At 45.4% G+C, this 21,182-nt stretch overlaps 1 protein-coding gene across 2 annotated transcripts in view; it reads right to left on the bottom strand.

Annotated features, from left to right (window-relative positions):
- Positions 1 to 21,182, bottom strand: part of acvr2aa (activin A receptor type 2Aa) — a 34,995-nt gene that overhangs the window by 4,598 nt on the left and 9,215 nt on the right. The window contains exons 2-9 of one of the 2 annotated variants that reach the window (XM_020054982.2): positions 12,566 to 12,788; positions 9,806 to 9,918; positions 7,565 to 7,719; positions 3,850 to 3,873; positions 1,643 to 1,786; positions 1,132 to 1,275; positions 578 to 723; positions 70 to 184 (exon numbers count right to left, since the gene is read on the bottom strand). In XM_020054982.2, the coding sequence (XP_019910541.1) occupies positions 70 to 184; positions 578 to 723; positions 1,132 to 1,275; positions 1,643 to 1,786; positions 3,850 to 3,873; positions 7,565 to 7,719; positions 9,806 to 9,918; positions 12,566 to 12,788 (1,064 nt within the window). The remainder of the gene's footprint in view (positions 1 to 69; positions 185 to 577; positions 724 to 1,131; positions 1,276 to 1,642; positions 1,787 to 3,849; positions 3,874 to 7,564; positions 7,720 to 9,805; positions 9,919 to 12,565; positions 12,789 to 21,182) is intronic. The other variant, XM_010879945.3, reaches the window with a different exon arrangement.

Genomic DNA, 21,182 nt, shown 5'->3' on the forward strand with positions numbered 1-21,182 from the left:
ACTAAAGTGCACTAGAAATTTCCTCTGAACCCACTGGGACCTCCCAGAGTCCTCCCTTTCATCACTCACCTGTCCATGCGTGTCCCCAGCTGATTTCCCAGCCTCAAACCTCAGGGCCAGGCCAAAGTCAGCGATGCAAGCCGTCAGGTTAGACTTCAGAAGGATATTCTTACTCTTGATGTCCCTGTTGAAGACGGCACAACGGAAACCCACCAATGAGACAACATACAGCATTGGAGGACAAAGACCCCATAGTTTACCATTAATATAATCTTTCTGCCCTTTCGAGAAGCAGAATAGAATGTTTTTGGGATGTGGAAGAACAGGCAATGCAATGACACAACAGGATAGTAATTATGCGGACAAGACAATTTGAATGTTGTGATATCGCTTGCTCTTTGGAATTTCAGGTTGGATATCTTTGTGAACACCTTTCAGCGTTTCTTTATAAAATAAATGTGCTTTTACATTGATAATACAATTATTGATAATATTGTCATTGTATTTAACATCAGTTGGCTAAGTCTCAGTGAAATAGGATAGGTGAGCGGGAGGAATAGGGGAGCTGGGAACAGACCTATGGGCAATGGCCGGCTTGTGTCCATCCTTCAGCCCAGGGATGTCTTCGTGAAGGTAGGCCAGGCCTCGAGCCATGGTTTGGGCTATGTGACACAGTTCATTCCATGACAAAACATTGGCCTTCAGATAGTCCGTCAACGAGCCCTGAAAATGGAGGCAGATGACTGGTTAACATAAGAGCACCTTGTTCAGGTCTTTTCGTGCTTTCGCAAGCATTCGCAGAAGCATAGCACTGTTGGGCTCCAGGGTTTAAACCTTCTGTGAATGCACTGGCACTGACCTAGCTGATTGTTCTACTTCTAACCACTAGAGGGCAGAGTTATTCAACACACGTACAGATTGTTCTGAAAATGAGGAAGAAGCGTTGTCATTGTGTTAATAGACTATGGACCGGTGTTGTCTGTTACACAGGCAAGAAACTTCACAATGAGGGTCGCTGTCTTGATGACAATGTTATGGTTTAATTCTAGCATGACAGCGTTAAATCAGATGTGATTTAATTTGCTTTGTGTCTGTGTTTTGATCGTTTGGCCAGCAGGGGGGAGGCTGTACCTTCTCATGGTAGGCTGTGATTAGCCACAACTCGATGTCCATGTTGGTGCCCCTCTTCTCCGCCCCAAGGAAGTGGAGAAGGTTCTCGTGCCTCATACCACTCAGGTTGTAGATCTCATACTCATTCTGCCAAGACTGCTTGTCCTGAGGAATTTGTGGAGAACGAAAGCATTTCAGAAAGCATTTGGATGTACAACATGTGGTGAGAATGGGATTCCTAGTAAACAGCAAAGTAATAAGTGGGGTTGAGTGTCCGCTATGAGAACATTTAAATCCTCTTTCTTTAAAGAGTTACACCAGCGTAAATATTCGGATGCAGGGTCATTATGTCAGTTGGTGCTCAGTGGTCAATCAAGGCCACTGTGGGCTTAGTGACTGGCGTTTAAGCTAAGGAGCTGGTCAGCCCTGGAGGATTAGTTAGTGCCTGGAGCTTTAAGACTGAAGACGCAGGGAAAGCCTCCCGCCCCAAGCTCCCTGTACTGTTGCTAGGTTCTGGCTAACAACAGTGTACCTGGATGGGGAAGATTTTGACAGCCACGTAATCGTTGAGCTGCTGAGCCTTCCACACGCAGCCAAAGCGCCCCCTGGCTTTGATCTCAATCAACTGCAATGGCTTCTGTCCCAGGATGGGGGAGGGAGGCATGGGCCCCGGGTCCTGCAGAGGAGAGATTAACATACAGTCACTGTTTGTAACACGGAGACCACGCATCGACCGTGACGCTTTGTACACATATTGCAGTGCCGGTACGTGGAAGTAGGATCCAAAATGGCTACCTGGTTGCCCCAAAGCCTCAAGTCAGGGAAAAGAGACAGTTTTGAGCAGCTGCTAGGGATTGTGCCATGACAGAAGGGGCTTATGGGGGCTAGGGAAGTGGTGAGCTTGTTAAACTTAATCGTCAACCTCTGTCTCCCCTCCGACTGCTGGACCAAGCCTGACCTACTTTCTGACTGACTGCTGCGGCACATACAACATAGATTTAATGTCCTAGATTGGAAGGGTATCTCTCCTCTGATTCACAATATAGGGGGCAAAAAGAGCTATCCATTTTTTCCATTTTGTTTAGGCCCAGTCATGTTGAAAGGTTATACCAGTCCATGTGCTACAATAAGCCCTTAGATTAAATGTTTGAGGTAGTGTTGCGTAACCATACCTCCAAAATCACACTGTAGGGGAAATTAAGTTTGAGTTAAAGTACTAAGAGTATTAAGAGTTTGTGTGGACTAGACTGGGCCATTTATTTTGACTGCACCGGCGCCATAGCGGAACTGTCTGTGGCTCTGCACTATCTAGATCGTGTTTTATGGCCATATCCATCATAGCTGCAGTAGTAAAGACAGACATTTACCTCGATTCCATCAAGGAAACGAACTACAAAGACCGGATCCAGACAGACTGTTAGAGGGGAGTTCTGGTTGCCGTGCTGACAGCCCATGACCTTTCTGAGTCGGCACACTGTTCTGCAGCTATGGACTACTGTATGTTGAAACCATGTTGTTCCACACATAGATTTAGGCGGGGTGGTCATATGGCTGACAGTGTGAATAGCAAACACACACACAGTGTGACACAGTTTTGTGGTTAAATTAGTTTTTAATAGTTTTATGTGGATTTTATATGGATTCCCTTCCTGTGTAGACCTCAGCAAGAAGCCAAGCACCAGCTTTTGGGATCCCAATAAAGAGGCATCTTCAGTGAGGTCCTCAGAAGATTGAGTTAGGTAGCAGGGAAGTGAATAATGGGAGACTCTGGTTCTGTTTTCCATAGGGTATACACATAATGTCCTGTATGCACACTTGATGTGTACAATGTACAGGGGGAACACTAAGCAGATGGTGAGAGTGGAGAAGGAAACCAAGTGAACCATGTAGAGCAACATAGCCTGGTTCCTCAGCAGGGAGCACAGGACCAACCCCAGCCACACCCTGTGATGTTTAGCTGCGCTCATGGTGTTCATGGTCGTGTTTACATTTCCATTCTCTGAAGTGTCAATCATTGCACAGGCGCTCGTAAAAATGAAAACAATGCAATTTTTATGGTACAGTTGTCCCTGTAGGCTAGGACAGACCTGAGAAGCCCAGCATTTATCATCTTTATGAGGCCTTCTTCTGTCTTCAACAGGAGAATCAATACCGATGTTTACAAGCAATAGAATGGTTATCCCTGACTAGGCTATAAAGCAAACCAGCTTGCTCCTGATGAAAAAGATGATTATTATATTTCTGTATGTTTCCTTTAACTCAATGTGCGGGTGTGTGTGTGCACGGGTATGCGTGTGTGCACGTGTGTGCACGTACATGCGTTCTCTGCCACCATTTTCCAGCCCCTCCCTCCCAGGCTGCATTGATATACATATGCCATCATATCAAACATTTCACCATCACGTTCTTTTGGCTGCATTCATAGCATGCTCAGATTCTTGCATTCCAATCACTGACGGCATGGGCCCATGCACTTTAATCCTGCAGCTGAACCCCAAACAGGACAATTGGATGTATTTCCGTGCACAACAAAAAAACATAAATGAAAATTAAAAACGTGACAATACAATGTCAGAGTTAGAACTCAAATATAAATAAATGGTGTATTGGAGGAGGTAGCAGGCTTGAGCTTGAGAGATAAATCATAGTCATAAGAGATGCAAAAACAAATCCAGCAAACCAAACAGTCCCCTGTGAAAAAACTGTAAGCAGCTGCTGAATGGGTGTGACTTCTCTTACCTCTATCATTATATGAAAGGCGTGCTAGTTCAGGAAAGAGGCATAAAGAAAACAACATTTCCAAGATGAGAGACATAAAAGCATTGGAAGCACAGAGGATGGCAAAACAAATGGCAACTGACTGATGGCCTTTCATTCTAAATACCTGACCTAGGGGTCAGCAAAGCCTCGGTTTGTCCTGAGAATTAACCACTGCCTCTGACGACCTCGGTTCAGTTCACCGGGAATCTCAAGTGAGTGGGAAGAGTGGGGCATTGTTACAGGGCCACATCTGGGATGAGTAACCAGTCATCTGTGAGTGCCGCTGCTCACGTGCTGCCAAGTTTTCAAGTCACGACAGCATCTGGGAGTCCATTAGCCCGCCTGCCCTTCCGCCTGTTCTGACTTCAACCTGTTACAAAACAGCCTCACTGAAGCTCTAAGCCAATTCGTTCCAACCCCACTGATGAGCTGCTGAAGGATGAGGCAATAGGGTCGAACCGAGTTCTAATGCTTGTTCCGGGGTGTGTCACAATGGCGTTATTTTCAGTGTGTGTGAGTGTGTGTGAGAGAGCCTCTCTTGCCGGCCTGTCTGCTTACTCCAGGTTTCCAAGCTCAGCTCTGTGTGCATATTACAGTGCGTTTAGCCCCAGGATGCTATAAAGATGACAAGCTGACGGTAAGCATTTCAGCGGCTGCCAACAATTCCTCCGGAATTTCGCAATGGCTGTAAGAGAGTGCGATTACGCTCCTGGTCCTTTCCCTCCCCTGCCACGACACCAAGCCAACGCACACTGTTCCTTGGCGCGTGTGCGGGGAGCACGCGCAGGCGCGCAATTCCCCGGGTAGCGCTGCCACAGCTCGGCGCTTGCGTAACGTGTATTGCGTTGAGTGGGTGTGTGTACGGCTTAGTAGATGTGTGTGAGCGACCCGGCAATACGTGGCTGTGTTGGTGAGAACGAGAGAGACTGCACAAGAAAGGAAGCCCATGAAAATGTTGGTTAAGAGTGCATCAAAAAGAATATAGAATGGTAATTCAGTCAGTGGCACCCGTCTACCGTGCAAAGAAGGCTGACATTGGACTCAAAAGGACCCAGGTGGCAGAAAGCAGAACAGGCCAGAACAGGTGCACTGGGTTTGGACCTGTCCGGTCTGTCCTTTCATGAAAGACGTGGGTCTGCCAGGCAAAGCAGGGCTTGTGGCGGTGGTAGCGAACCGGCTAACATGAGGGGAGACATTATGAGGGTTAAAAAAAGGCGCTGTGCCTTCCATCCTCTCGCCCTCTCTCCGCTGAAGGACATGCTTACTCAGAGGGTGCCTTTAGAAGGCTGATGAATAATGAACAAGCACTCCTCTCTCCTCTCCCTTCGGATCATGTTGCACTCTGGGAATGGGGGTCGGGAAGGGTGAGCCCCGGCCAAACAGTAGACTGGACTAAGGGACCAATCCGGGGAGTGTGCGTGTGTGTGTGTGCGTGCGTGCATGTGTGAGTGAGCGAATTCAGCTAGTCGCCGGTCCACGCAGCGAGATTTAGTGTTAATCTTTACCATGGATCTCGTGTGTTGCCGCAGCCGTGCCCCAAGAGCAATCTGTGTGATGTATTATAATGGGAGCCGTGTTCAGTGTAAATGCATACCTCAACTTGTTTGGGAAGAATGCATAGCACAGAAAGCACTTAATGTGCGCCCGGCATATATTATACAGCACGACTGCGGAAAGCCGGTGCCATAAATCGAGCAGCCAGCTGCAGATGGTGCGGCAGATATCAGCCGTTCCAGCCGTTACACGGAGGTGGGCACCGGGCACCCAGCAGAAACGAAAACATGGCCGTTATTGATCCAACTCAGGCATGTCTCATTGACCCGCGTGCAGCAAGCCTTTTTATAGCCACGAGGTTGGGGGGAGGGGTAGAGATGGAGCGAGCGAGGGAGCAGAGCGAGGGAGCGGGAGAGGGGGAAAAAAAACAGAAAGGAGAGCGAGAGCATGCATTATTAATCCCCCCCCCCTCCCCCCCAGTCAATCTGCGAGTGAACGCTTTCCTGCGCCCTGTGTTCGGTGGTGTGAGGCGGGCGATGAGTGGGTTAGGACCACACGCAAAACGGCCCCCTCATTTCGCCTCATGATTATCAGGTTCCCCGCAAAGCACGCCGGTACTGAAAGAAGACCACACGTCGTAGCCCACCTAATCAGCCATTTGGGGGCACGCCTATACCGAGACGTTACGTGTACCTTCTGGCCACAGTAAGAGCCACGCAGTGTAGAAGACACTGATCCCAAAAACAGCCAGGCAGGAGGGTCTCATTGTGCAGAAAGGTCGGGTGCCCCTTGGGCCTCGAGGTGCCTAAGAAGGGTTCCACGTTACCCAAGTAAACAGCTGTAACTTTCACTTGACTGTGCCAGCTGTGGCCCGTCCTCAAGAAAATCCCCGGGTAGAACTGGAACCCGGCCAGCTACAACACTGGCCGGGTATAAACAGTAAATAAAGACGAGGCCGGAGCCGAAAAGAACAGCACGGTTTCGCACAACCACTTCACAGCTCTGACTAACTCCAACGCGGGCAGAATGCAGTGGCCCCGTGCCAACCCTGACCGCGTGCCAGATGTTTCCCTACTCTCATGCCTCCCCATCACGGCCGAGACTGTAACACTAAACTCTAATGAAAAGTCTTGTTTTCAGGAATCTATTGTTTTGGCTGCTTTCGGATTGGCTTTCGGGCGGATTTCGGGGGTTCTCATAATATCTCATCTTCTTTTCAGCGCATCGGGAATGCTAAGACGACAGCGTAAACCCGAGATACAGCCTTCCTGTGTGCTACTTTGGGAGAATTTCGGTGTCTGTTTGTGTCTCGGTGAGTGTCATTGGCAGATAGGCTTAGGAAAAGCTGTGTGTCATCACATTGGAGTCAGGCAGCGAGGGGGACGTGCGCCCTGAAGAGGCGACATGTCTGAGGAAGGACAAAAGAAAAGGTGTCCCAGCCCCGCCTCCAAAGTCTCCTTCCACCGACACACGTACAGTGTCCACATATTATACAGTAGAGCACCTGTCCTATCATACGGTCACACTGCTGTGACCACTCGGAATTCCTGGCTGGCCACACCCACACACAGGTTTCGTATATATTTGTCCTGTTCTTTACACGTTCACAGGCTTTGGTCTGGGGTTTTTTGTTCCAACTAACACCAGGGATCAGCCATTACTGAGGGTGACCTTGGAACATTTATGGTTAAATGCATTGCTCAAGGGCAGATTGAGACTATTATCCATATTAGTTATGAGGGGGGGTTTATGTTTGATGATATATTGTAATATGTTTGACTATACATCTTATACTTTCACTGCTATATAATGTTCCTGCAAGTTGGCTGTACCTGCATCAAAACACCCATGAACTCCAGTCTTTTTCCATTCATTTAAATGCGAGCCAATTAAAGGTTTTGACATTTATATTTCTATGTCTAATTAAAAGTCTTTACCATAGCTATCTTTAGTCCCTCTGTAACAGACATATGGTGAGCAAATAGTTCAGAGCATCAAATTGCAATTAACACCACAGCACTAAAGCACAATGTGTAAAGAATCCACCATCATATCAGTACGGTGATAATAATGTATTCCCGAGGTCCCTGGCAATTCCCAGACATAATTTCAACTACTAGACTGCTAGTCATGTCGTAGCTAGCTAATGTCCTTGTAAATACAACAGGGTTTGCCTCATCCGAGCCGCGTGTTTTCGTACCTGGGTGGGCACCAGGACTGGCGGGTATGCCAGCTTATGATGGCGGTACATCCAGAAGGAGAACAGGATAATGGCAGTGAGGCCCATGATGGGCACCAATGAGTACATCAGGGTGGAGAAGAGAGGAGGCTTCGGGGTCACCGGGTTGGACGTTGCTATGGAAGGAAGAGAAAAGGGAGAGTCAAATTAGATCAAACAGTTAGGCCTGCACAAATGCCCTATTGTGGGAAGTCAACCAAAATCAACCAGTGCAAAAAAATAAAAATATATATATATTTTTAAATGAATTACGCCGGAGACAATATCTGTGGCAGGAATGTGAGTGACGGGGTGTGTGTTGTAGTCACTGTTATAGTAAAGGTTGTACATGCGGGATGTAAAGGTTCAGGTCTATCTGGCTGATGTCTTTTTTTGTTTTTTTATCAAATGCATTTCCAGCTGGGGTATCTCTGGGTCTGGGAATCTGCCAAACCTATCAGTGACTAGTGTAACCGAGCGTGACGGTTAAATCACAGGGGGATCGCTCACTGTCAAGGTCACGCCTCCACACACGACACACATTCAAGATTTGGAAACACAGAGACGCTCCTCTGAAATGGGATGAGATTTTATCCCTAACCGTTCAGCACAAACTAGCTTTAATCGAGTTGGCCCTGTGAAGCCAGAGGCTTGGTGAGTAAAGCCTGTTTTGTTCACAAGCCCCTATCAGGGCACAGTGCCTTTACAGGGCTTGATGAGAGAGACGGAAAAGATTTGATCATGCCTCGATGCCAAAGCCGAGCCCTGGCGCGATAATGGCACGCACTAGTGGTACTGCAAACATTGTATTTCCATTTCCTTTCTTGCCAGAGCGTTGTTCAGGGAGGGCGTGCTCTTATAGCTTCATGTGGGAGACCTTTCCTGACCCGGCGTCAGGTAGGACAGTCACTGAAACCGAGGCACAGCTCGCGATCTACCACAAACCCCCCGCGCCGTGCCCCTCCCCCGTCATCACTCCCTTCCCCCTCTCAGCTCTATGCCCAGTGCTCCGCTTCAGCTGCAAGCGGGATAAGAACCCGGATTAGCCCCTTTGAGCCGAAAAACACAGCAGTCCCAAAGCCCACCCCCCACCTCCCTCGCCACCCCCTGCCTGCTGCATGCCCCCCCCCCACCCCCCGACGTGCCTTAACCCCCCCACCCCTGGGCATTAGGATCACCTCCCGGCACACGGCCCTCAGGCAGGGAACCGCTCTGGTCAGCAGGTCATGGTCTCTCCCTCTCTCCCATCCTGCAAAGTCGATCCCCAGATAGGCCCTGTTGCTAGGTTAAAAAAAGCTGCTGTGAGAATGTGCGCGCGTGTGACAGAGTGTTGTGTTGCCTCTGTATCCCGATATGACAGTCAGGTCCAGGCCCGGGCGATTCCCTCCAAAAAATCCAGGACATTCCACATCAAGAACGTCACTTCTGCATATATATACACGTTTATTTCCATAAGCAGAGGTAGACGGAAGCCCCTCCCCCAGCCATCCTATTGTATAACCTCTGTCCATCTCCAACGGAAGAGCACTAAGGTATTTCTGATCACTGATTAGGTATCTGTTTCTGGGAAAACACTGACTTGGTTTAGGGGCAGAATGTAGCCAGGGCCAAAAAATTCCAGAGTTTTTCACTTATGTATCCTTTGCGGATGTGCTCTGTGTTTTTTTTATCTTGATTTATTTTTTAAAACAATTACGAGAAGAATGTTGATCGAATTCCTGGGACCAAAGAAGGGTGGCTTGGCAAATCAAAACAACCCCAGTGGAGGAGGCTGATGGTCGGCATGCCAATGTGGCTACACCACTCTGAGTCGCTGCATTCCTCCTCCTGCTAAGAGGATGTTGTGTAGTGAGGCCTGCTGTAGCTCAACGCTGAAAAGGAGGACAGACCAGCCCCTTTAATCTGAAGGCCGCGGCAATCGCTCTAGGCATGACTCACGGAAGGCCGGCAGACCCGCCACGGGTCGCGCCTGAGCAAACTGCGCGCCCATCGAGACTGGGAACACCACATGCCACTACAGTTCCCCCTGCCCACAAAATGGACATCTGTCAAAGCCCAGAGGTTAAGAGTGTGACAGAACATAGAGGACTAACTAGTAGACTGGTCAATTGTTGTTATGTCGTTACAGGAGTCAGAAGGATCTGTCTCCAACAGTCACAGACATTTATTTAGCAGTTAGAGATTTTTCGGTTCATGTGTTGTGTCACATACACCAACACTTACTCTGAATAGCTTGTGTATTGTTGGGAGTGTAGTAGAACTTTTCATTGCACATGTTTCCCTCACAGCAGCAGAAGAACACAACGGGACTTTCCTTCCTCTCCACACATTCAGTCCTGGAAAACAGCAGAAGAGGGAGATAATGTCACAGTAGAGTCCATGTCACAGCAGAGTCCATGGTCCCCACATGCTTTGTGATCCACACACACACACACATAGAAAACCAGCCCCTTTCTAAACACTTACCACTTGATGTATGTGTTGTTCAGTAAATGTAATATCTACAGGAATGTTGGAAACCATAGCTGTGTTAGACTGGGGCTGTTCAGGCATGGTATTATAACAGACGTTAAAGCCCTGGAGTTTATGTTCTCTGGTCTAATGATGTTAATATTGCAGAAGTAATTCAAATCAACCGGAAAAAAGTTGGGAGGAAATGATCAACTGAATCAAAGTAGGCTGAATTTCATGGCAGTTTAACTACGTCAAAGCTGTTCTCTAAACAGCCCTGAATTGACAAGCATATAGTCGTGTTCACTGCACACTAGGCAACTTGTTTGCAAAGGAGGAGAGAGAAAGAAGCAAGACAGTTTGGCTGTTGTGTACACGCGGAGACCTCGGTAAGCTGCGGTGTGGTCGGCGCTAACTGTTGCAGTACATTACGTGGAATCGTGGCACACTTCTATAGCACATTGATCTGGTTACAGCAGGTGGGAGGTAAACAGGTTCAACGGCATGCTAAGACAAGAGACTCCAGGTAACTCAGACTCTCTGGGAACAGGCTCTCACACGCTATGACAGAGAATGTTTCTAGCAACACTAGTTGACATGCAGGATGGGTAACTAAGCAGATATCATTACAACACGATAGGAAGCAGTTAGCCTAGCCGTTAAAGTGATGGTAACCCCCCAGAAATCCTGTTGATCAGCCCTTGAGCAAAGAACTGAAACCTTACACGAAAATAGACAAAGTGTGTGTATACTTATCAGGTGCAAGAGCTGAAATCCTTATTAAAGTAAAGAGGAATGTCTGCAGCTCTGGTATGCGACCATGGGGATTAATCTAGCACGTGAGAACAGACGACCCGAATTGGATCTTTGTCAGGTCATCAACTTAATGGACAAATATAAACACCCTCTCCTTGACCTTTGGATGGAAGGGTAGCAGTGCTTAACAGCCCAATTATGTTTACACAACTGAAGAGAGCACTGATAGAATCACACTTGGCTTTAAGATTAGACAACAGACGATATACACTGATGAGACAAAACATTGTGACCTAATATTCTGTTTGTCCTCCATGTGCCCCAAAACAGCACCGACCCACTGAGGTATGGACTGTACCAAGACCCCTGAAGTTGTGTTCTGGTATCTGTCTCCAAGACGTTAGTAGCAGATCCTTCAAGTCATGTAAGTTACAAGGAGGAGCCATCAAAAATCAGACTTGTTCGTCCAGCACATCCCACAGACACTTGATCGGATTGAGATCTGGGAAACTTGGAGGCCAAGTCAACACCTTGAACTCTTCATCTTGTTCGTTAAACCATTCCTGAACAATGTTTGCAGTGTGGCAGGGCGGATTATCCTGCTGAAAGAGGCCACTGCCATCATGGAATACCATTGCAACGAAGGGGCCCACAGTTTCCCAGCAGAACATTGCCCAGAGCTACACATTCTCTCCACCGACTTGTAGTCTTCCCACAGTGCATCTTGGTGCCATCACTTCACCAGGTAACTGGGGTACACATACATGGCCATCCACATGATGGTCATCGGACCAGGCAACATTCTTACACTGCTTCTGATGCTCGCGTGCCCATTGTAGGTGCTTACGACAGTGGACAGGGGCCATCACGGCACTCTGACCAGTCTGCAGCTAAGCGACCCAATATGCAGCAGGTTGCGATGCACTGTGTGTTGTGACACATTCCTCCCGTAACCATCATTTTCTGTGACTTGTTCTGGCTCGGTCCAGACCAAATGGCCTTTGTTGCCCTTCCGCATCAGTGGGCCTCGGGCACCCAACACCTTTGTCGCCGGTTTGCGGTTTGTCCCTCTTCGGACCACGGTTGGCATGTACTCACCACTGCAGACCGGGAGCACCCCACAAGCCTTGCCGTTTCAGAGATGCTCTGACCTGGTTGTCTGGCCATAACAATTTGGCCTTTGTCAAAGTCCCCCAGGTCTTTCCTCCTGCCCATTTCTCCTGCATCCAACACGTTGACTACGAGAACTGATTGTTCACTTACCATCTAATCTACTCAGACCTTGACATGTACCCTCGTGAGGAGATTACCAACATTATTCACTTCACCTGTGAGTGGTCATAATGTCTTGGCTCATCACTGTATTTAGAAATGACTTCAAATAGAACTGTTTCTCTTCTGCATCAGTGGGCAACATTTGCGACATGCAGAAGTCCAGGCATTGCTTGTTTCGGGGAAGAAAGCAACTGTAGGGGTTAAATCACTCGAGCTCAGTTGTTTTTCCCAACAGTGTAGCTGTTTGAACAAGTTGTGTTTGCTGATGTGGACATGATTTTTCTTGCAACGCCGTTGACATTATATTCACCAAATGATTAAGTCCTCACTGAAAATACACACACAGACAAACCCATGACAGTAGGCTTGACTGATACACAGGAAAACATTCGTAATCCAGTGCAAAACAGGCCAGTGACACACCTAATCATTCAATGTGTTTGTCTGGTGTGTTGTAACAGATCGCCAGTGTGTTCCAATGTGGCCCCAGGGACCCCATACCTGTCATAGCAGTTGTGATCATCCAGCCAACAGCCCTGCTTGACGATCTCTACCGTTCCAGACACGTTCCTCCAGGTGGCAAAACAGTGTCTCCGCTTGTCCTTGTCCCCGGCGCACGTCTCGATGCCACTGCGATTGCCCCGGATCTCCTGAATGGCGGCGGGGTTTGGGTTGGAGTTGTAGTGTACACACTCCTGCGTCTCGGACCGGCCCAGTATGGCCCCTGAGGAACAGAGTGAGACACTAGATCAAAAAGTGCCCTGGCTTGTAGGTGAACGTTGAACAGAATTGCTGCTGTATGGAGAACGGGTGGATGGAATGGAGGACTTTGGAGAATGTGTTTACTAGTGTTGGAACACCATAAGGCAGACCAACAAGTCCAAAAATCACATGAAGAAAGACTTCCATGTCATGGAAAGTGTCTTCCCTGTAAAGAATGTCTGACTCATCAACCAACACACGCCTGCATGCACAAATACACACACACACACACACACACACACACATATACACTTCAAATGCTCTGTCCCTGGCTGTTAGTGATATGATGTGCTAGTGATTATGTTTGACACTGTATGTTCAGGAAGTTAATGGAATACCATTGCCATTAAGAGAGACAAGGTGAGCCTCTGCACTGGAAATGAGGACAATCACATAGCCCACTGAATCTCAGGACAATCACACAGCCTAGTGGATCAGAGGACAATCACATAGCCCATTGAATCTCAGGACAATCACACAGCCTTGTGTATCAGAGGACAATCACATATCCCACTGAATCTCAGGACAATCACATAGCCAAGTGGATCAGAGGACAATCACATAGCCCAGTGGATCAGAGGACAATCACATAGCCCAGTGGATCACAAAACAATTACACAGCCCAGTAGATCACAGGACAACCATGTAGTTCAATAGCTACCAAGGAATATTTCAGTGTCAAAAAATGTCCAATGACCCAATCTGAAATCAATTGAGCATACCTTTTACATAATGAAGACTAAAGTGGAAGATTGAAATTGGCTACAGTACTTGCCAAGCAGAGAATCACTAGGAAAGTGCTGGAATACAAACCTTAAAAAACTTAAAGCGTGTGTCACCAGTCCAACTACTTTTGAAGTTCTTTGTGTCGCTACTTCAGTTTGTGTGTAATAACATTCCTCAATGTAGGCTCAAAAAAAGATGAACATAGAGCCTTGTCATCTAAAATAATAAACATAAATTAAGGTTTAATCTCCTGTTAATGGAACTTATTCACTAGCTTTATATCCCTTCAAATACCCAAAAAGCCAAACTAAAATAATATATCCTTTTTAGTATAATCTTTGAGAATGAATCTGATCTAAACAACAGGGGGAAAGGATTTGCAGTTTAAAGTGTAAAACATAGCCTGAGGGTGACACAGGGTTTAAGAAACAACAATACGAGCTGGTTTTGTGGTTAAACCTCAAGTGGTAACACTGACCGACAAAAACTGGCTTATTCAGTCAAAGGATGTGGTGGGTGTGGTTTGACAATGCTAACACTTCAGCTTGCTAAGGCAGAGAAGAAAGGATCTGACACACACCAATGAGCATCCAAAGGTCTTTTTCTTGCTCTCTCTTCCTCCCGATCTCCTCTCTCCCCTCTTTCTTCCTCCTGCTCTACTCTCTCCCCTGCCTCTTCCTCCTGCTCTCCTCTCTCCCTTCTCTCTGTATACCGAATACAGGTTTACTAAGAGTTAAAGCATAGAAAGCTTTCTATAAATAGGCTTGTCAGCTTGATTTACCTCAGATAAGGTAAAATGCTACAGTTTAGCTTATGTGCTCTATTCTAAAGTCTATTCTTACCACATTGAGTCCTCTGAGTTAAAAATACAACATCTCTTGTATAAAACAATAATATTGCATAATTTAATATGTGTAAGTAGGTATCTTTTTTGGTGGGGGGGGCAAACTGAGAAAAGGAGATGAAAAGAGACACCTACCTCAAGTTAGTAAAAAAAGAGGCCCTTGCCTCAAGTTAGCAAAGCCAGGGGCCTGTCAGTATTTAATTCCTCTCATATCTGATCTCATAGTAGGAGCATGGAGTCGGTTCTGTTGGCGTTTGTGCTGACAATTATGAGGGACAACACAGAGTGCCAGCTAAACATGGAACGAGTCTTGGGCCAGAGATCCGGGAACTGGTCACGCAGGTTGACTGAAGAGAGACTGTCGGCGCCAAGGAAGAATCAAGCCTGGGGGAGGGGCACCACTATGGCATGTGCTGAACAAGCTGGACTTGGCATACAGCAAAGAAACCGTTTACTCTAGGCTACCTCTCAGGGATTTCACGGTTTGAACAACAGTCTGTTTACTAATGGCCATGACAATGGGACATTGCATCCCAAATAAGTCTATTATCGGCAATGGTCAAATACCAAAGAGACCAGAGGAACTTTCAGTAGAGAGTGCATAGATTTTTGTAGTGGCCAACCATGGGAATCAAACCTATAACCCTAGCATTTCACCATGCACTACCAAATGAGCTACACAGTTTCCAGCCTTATCGAAATCTGTGCAGTTATGGGAAGGGGGTGCTTGAGCCCACAAGGCCATTTTGCTATCACTGAATACATCAGATCAATTTCTCCATTACTTATGGTCCTAGTCCAAGAAGAGCCCTGATTTCCTTATTCATATTAATCTAAGTGTAGCCTTAATGTTACAATTACAACATAATGCATCATTAGAAAACAAATGTTGCTCAAGTCAGTGGCAAAATGGATGAAAAAAATTATTTTGAGGAGAATTCATTTGCTAATTGCCCCTCGGTGGGGATAAATCCAGGGGATTAGTTCCGGAGACACAAGTCGCCATTATCAGGATTACAGGGAATCTGCTGGAATTACTGTCACATCCAAGCCTGGTGGAAAAGGAAGACACAGCCCAAGATGCACATCATCTGTGGGTGCCCACATACCATAATTACAGATCTGGGCCCACAAACTGGGAGATCAATTGACATACAGTTATCACAAAGGGCCCTTTCAAAAGCCAAAGTTGGTTTATTGACTAATGGGGGATAGCCTATGTTGTGTGGACTGGGAGCCAATATAGAAACATCATTACATATCAAATAGGCTTGACTGGACTCACTAACCCCTCGCCTAAACCTTTATCCAGTATAGGAGCTTCATTTTCCACTATACTGCTCCAAATGCACAGCCATGAGAGACAGCAGGGCTAATCCATAGGTTCAAACCAACACAGAGAATCGTCCAAAATTGCAAATGAAAACAGAAATGCACTGCAATATTATGAAGTGCTGGTTCTACATGACTCAAGAACTATACTGTAGGCATTTTCTTTAGATGTGGTGCAACCAAAACGGCTTAAAAAACCCACTTTGCCAGCTCATCAAGCCTGTCTGTAGCAGACTCCTGATTATCTGGTCCAGTCCAGCACAGGCCGGGGCTTCCCGGATTAAGTGGCGTGGGGGTGCTTTGAAAAGATGCCAAAGGGGGAAGCATAGACACTTTCTCCTGTGCTCCCCTCCATCTCCACAGGGTGTAAGAAGCCTCTCATTGGACTAGGAAAAGTCCAGTTATTTAAATGTGTTCATCTTAGTCATTCGTAAGACGCTCTTATCCAGAGCGATTAACCGAAACAATTAGAGCTAAGTGTCTTGCTCAAGGACACAGCAACAGATCTTTTTTCTCCACCTTGTTTGCTTGGGTTTTCAAACAAGCGACCATTCAGTTACTGGCTCAATGCTGTAACCTCTAGGCTATCTGCCGTCCCAGTTGTAAATATAGCTTGTATTAAGTGATCCACATATGTATAAGGTCAATCAACTATTGATATCAAATTGCAGCACCCAGAACCAACACATACCCTCCCAATAAATCGTCCAACACATTGTCAACTATACAGTTAGAACGTATTTACACTATTATATATTTACGGAGTCTGACATTCTAGGTACCTGGTAAAGAACATTGTCAGTGACTTCATATCCAGGGGTCTGGCTAAGCACTGTCCGCTTGTTATCCAAGTTAATCTAAGCAGTTAATACCACAGAATATGAATGCGAATTACTCCAATTGCTGACTGTGAAGGCCTAAATGTGACTCCATCAAACAAACAAGGGGCCAAAAAAATGTTTGCACACAACGTTACACTTCATGCAGTTAAAGTTGATAGCAGCAAAACTGGAACAAAGACCCAAGAGGCTGCCGGAGCTGCACCAAAATTCCAGCCAGGATTAAGGGATCTGACTTCATCACTGTGTTTAGCAGTTAAACAGTATGAATGAATAGGCCCGCAGTCTGCAGTCTTTGTGTCTGACAAACAGCATTAGGACAACATGGGGTTTAGAATGGGCCATTTGTTTGCAGAGGGGGACGTTTTCCCTCTATTCAATTTCTACGAAGTCTTTTAAGTTTTATTATCTTTGTGTGTACATTCTGAGGCTCCAGAAGTGCGATGGGGGTATTAGTGTGAGTTGAAGTTGAAATGTCTTTCTGTGTTATTCTGCTTGGTCTTGGAGGCTTTTAAAAATACTTTCTTAAGTTGACGGTGAAGGGGGTCCTAGAAATTCTTCCACACACAGGGCAGGATGCCAGAGATTGACAGCTGATAATTGGGGGCTGTGATAGCCCTTAGAGACACTTTACTTGTTGGTGGGCTAATTATTAGCATAGGGATTGAGTGTGATTGCTACTCCATTGCAGTAGAACTCCAAGTATGGCTAGATGTCTACAGGGTACAGAGAGTTACTATAAGTGCTCTACTTTCAAGAGTCCATCACACTCCTTCCGTTGAACCAAGCCTGGAATGTACAGCCCATAGAGCACATCCACCCTATAGAAAATGTTCTTGTGAATCTCCAACTGTAGGGTCATATCTGGTCCCAGTATTTGCCATTGGGGCTGCAGGTCGAGACTGATGAGTGCTTAAATACCATGCCTCTTTTGGGACCAATTCTCTAATCTAACTACAGATGAGAACAGAATGTTCTCACTGACTTGAGGAACAACAAGAGCACGAAGGAGCAAATTGCCAGGAAACAAGGCAGTTTAGTTGTTATCCCAATGATGTTGCTGCTAAATATGAATAGGAATCTTGACATTCACAACCAGTGAAGTTAAATAATTCAAATAATCATGGTTCTATGACCCTATTGGTTACTGTAACTCCCCTTAGAAAAGACAATTAAATGTATGTAATAAATATTTTACATTGGATTGTCCTTTTATGAAATATGTGTGAAAAGAAAGGTCAATACACCAGAAAAGTCATCCCTACACCTTATTTGGTGACAATGGATTGCATCAAGCGAGCACTGTCCCACAGTGCACATACTAAAAGTTCTGATAATTATCTGAGGCAACAAAAAACAATCCAGCCTGTATCACTGCCTGCTATTTGTTATGTCAACTCTTTAACCTGATACGAGTCAGGTGGGGGTTCTTTTCGGGTTGACTGAGATAGGCGGGTAGGTTTTAATACATTTAAAACGTTTTTCAAGAAAAAGGAAGCAAACAAATGACAGGAAATTATGTGATTGCGAGATCGGGTTACTCTAGTGGCATGTGATAAGGTCGCTATTAATGAGCCATTAATGAATCAAGCTGGGGCAGGTCACACAGATTATATTTGGCTAGCAACCAATTCTGGGTGGGGTGGAAGGATCTACTTGTTATTAGGGTGAGGTAAAGTACAGCGCTCAAAGGGAGTTACACCTGAAAGCAGTGTCCAGGACTCATACTTGACTCAATTCATGATTGTCCGAACTCTACCAGCAGTCACTCGGTCTTGGACTTGTTGCTGAAGTCGTTGAAACATGTGTTTTCCATAATTACACACACTGGTTACATACTTTTATTATGACTATATTTTTAGATTTACAAAAGTAGAATATCGTAACAAAATTTGAATAGCTTAAATGTTTGTAAAATAAACATTTACCTCTAACAATTGACTTGTTACTCTATTAACGACTTCAGTATAAAGAATTGTCTGACTTGGACACACTACGACCATGACTTGACTAGGCCTGGCTAATAATAAAAGGTAAAAAGAGACATGAGAAAACCTTACGTCACCCTACATAGGAGGACATTCAGGGGAGACAGCCAAAGAATGTATGTGTTCAGTTTTCTGGTGTGTTTAAGTTCAGTGGGTAAGTGCATAGACAATACACAAGGCAAAGCACACAACAAATCACACTGCAAGTTCCTGCTTAAAATGACAGAACAATGTGATAAAAAGACAATAATAAAAATAATAATAATAACAACAACATACCATCAGCACTATTTAAAAGCTCCACATATACTTTGTGTGACTGGTTTTGTTTTTTACATTGACATAGGTCTTCCGCCTCTCACTAATGCAGTTCATTTCTACTGTAACTTGTTCCTGGCTGCTGGCCTTTGTTGGATCATTTGCTTGGATGTAACAATACCCTGAATGGGGAGCTGCTCCAGTGGCCTGGTCAAGATGCAAGGTTAGGGTATCACAATGAAGGGAGATGTTGCCTAATGTGACCAGAGAACCTTTGGTAACGAGGAGTACACATTCTAATTGAGGCCTTCTGAGGGCCCCCTCTTGTAAAAGCCACCAAGGGTAATGCGATAATTGTAGTCAAAGAGAGGAACTGTTTAAAATTCAAGATAGAAGACAGGGTGGGATTGTGTCTGTTTTGTTGTACAATACAGAATAAAATTAACATGTGAAGCAGTGGGGGCCTATGACTGAAAATGGCCTTTGTGTATTGAAAAACCAGCTGGTCCCAGCACTTCAGAGTATAACAACCAGCTCAACTGCTATGCCCGTTGCTTGGAGTGATGCAATGGTGCAGAGAGTTTAGCTGGGTAAGCCTAAATGTGTTAGCAACGCAGGAAAACCACAGAGATAAATTATCTGTGAAAACAACACAGCCATCCTCCAATATCAATTGCATTAAACAACCTTTCTGCTGTAACAGACAAATAAGAACATATGTTGATCTCCAAAGGGGGAAAAAAACAAAATATAATGTAGGCCGCAATGCAGAGATCCCCCTCATCCCCTAGAAGAAAGAGGTTCAAAAAATGCATCAGAGCACTCCTTCCAAATAGGCATTAGTATGGATGTTGTGTGATTGTACAAAGGGGGAGCATTTTGAAGGTTAAGTGTGTATTATCCATGGCCACATCAACAAAAATAAATCTTTGTTTTAGGGGATTTGTGACAGAAGTGGTGTCGCTCTCTAATGTTCTCCTGCTGAGCTGTCTGGATGAGCATTACTATGATGGTAATAATGAGCAGTAAGCAGCCTGGACTGTGGCCCAATACAGTCCTATTCCCTATAAAGTGAACCACACCGAGAATATGCCTCCATTTTGGATCCCCATCCAGATCCAGCTGTGTGACTGAGCCCCGGGACCGATGGCCTGAGTCGGACACCCAAGGGCAAAGCAGGTAGCCCAATGCCCACAGTCACAGCCCTTTGGCAATCTGGGATCCATTTAATGATATGTGAGACCACAAAAAGACATAGGCCTAGCTATATGCAGAGAATGAAAGAGAAAACAAGATTAAAAAATGAGAGCATGTGAGCCCTCTCATGTAGTAGGGTGGCAAGTGATCGGCCACAGTTATTCAACAACCTACCAGGATATGTTTCCCAACTCCATCCCCCAGGTAGCTCCACCAACTGGGGCAGGAGCTGTGAATCAGGTGCTGTCAACCGCCAGAGGTGGTTGTTCACATATTTCTATAAATAGCTTGGTGTGTGTTTGTGGTTTCCATCTGGCTCTTGTGAATTCATCTGTACAAAGGCAGGTATTTATTGCATTGCTGATGATCAGAGTAAAAGGTTCATGTGAAGGAAATAAATACAAAAATGTATGTAGTACATCAGCTACAAAAACGCTAAAATTTAAGAGTCTAGTGAACACAAAATATTCCAGAACAAAGTGTCTAGTGAACACAAAATATTCCAGAATAAAGTGTCTAGTGGGGCTACACACTAATTTATTTATTTATTTAATGTGTTTTTTTTTCCAAAGATGTCCTGCCTGGACTTTATGGTTATGTCTACAAACTAATACATCAGCTAGGCACAGTGCACCCTGGGACATGATCATATCAGAGGTTTTGCTGTACGATACACACATGATTCAGGATTCATTTAGGGAATTCAAAACTTTCCCAAAAGGCTTGAAAGATCAGCCCAATTCTTTGTGGAAATATTAAGGACAAGGCAAAATTGAATCAGTGAGACCATGATGAAAATGCGTGAACCTCTTTGTTTCGTTGTAATTAGAAGAAATTATATTATTCTCATGTTTTAGTATTTACTTTAAGGAAGTTGAAACGCAACATATAGCCTACTTTTATGAAGATATAGACAGATAACATCTAGCCTACTAGCCTACTGGGTGACATGGCAATCTGTAGAGCAGGTAATTGTTTTAAAAGCATTATAAAATGTCAGTGTGTTATTCTCCATCTACAGTCACAGAAATATACAGCATCTCACAAAAGTGAGTACACCCTTCACATTTTTGTAAATATTTGATTATATCTATTCATGTGACAACACTGAAGAAATGACACTTTGCTACAATGTAAAGTAGTGAGTGTACCGCTTGTATAAGTGTACAATT

This window comes from Esox lucius, chromosome 16 (genome assembly GCF_011004845.1).
Source record: "Esox lucius isolate fEsoLuc1 chromosome 16, fEsoLuc1.pri, whole genome shotgun sequence".
In the NCBI taxonomy this organism is placed as follows: domain Eukaryota; kingdom Metazoa; phylum Chordata; class Actinopteri; order Esociformes; family Esocidae; genus Esox; species Esox lucius.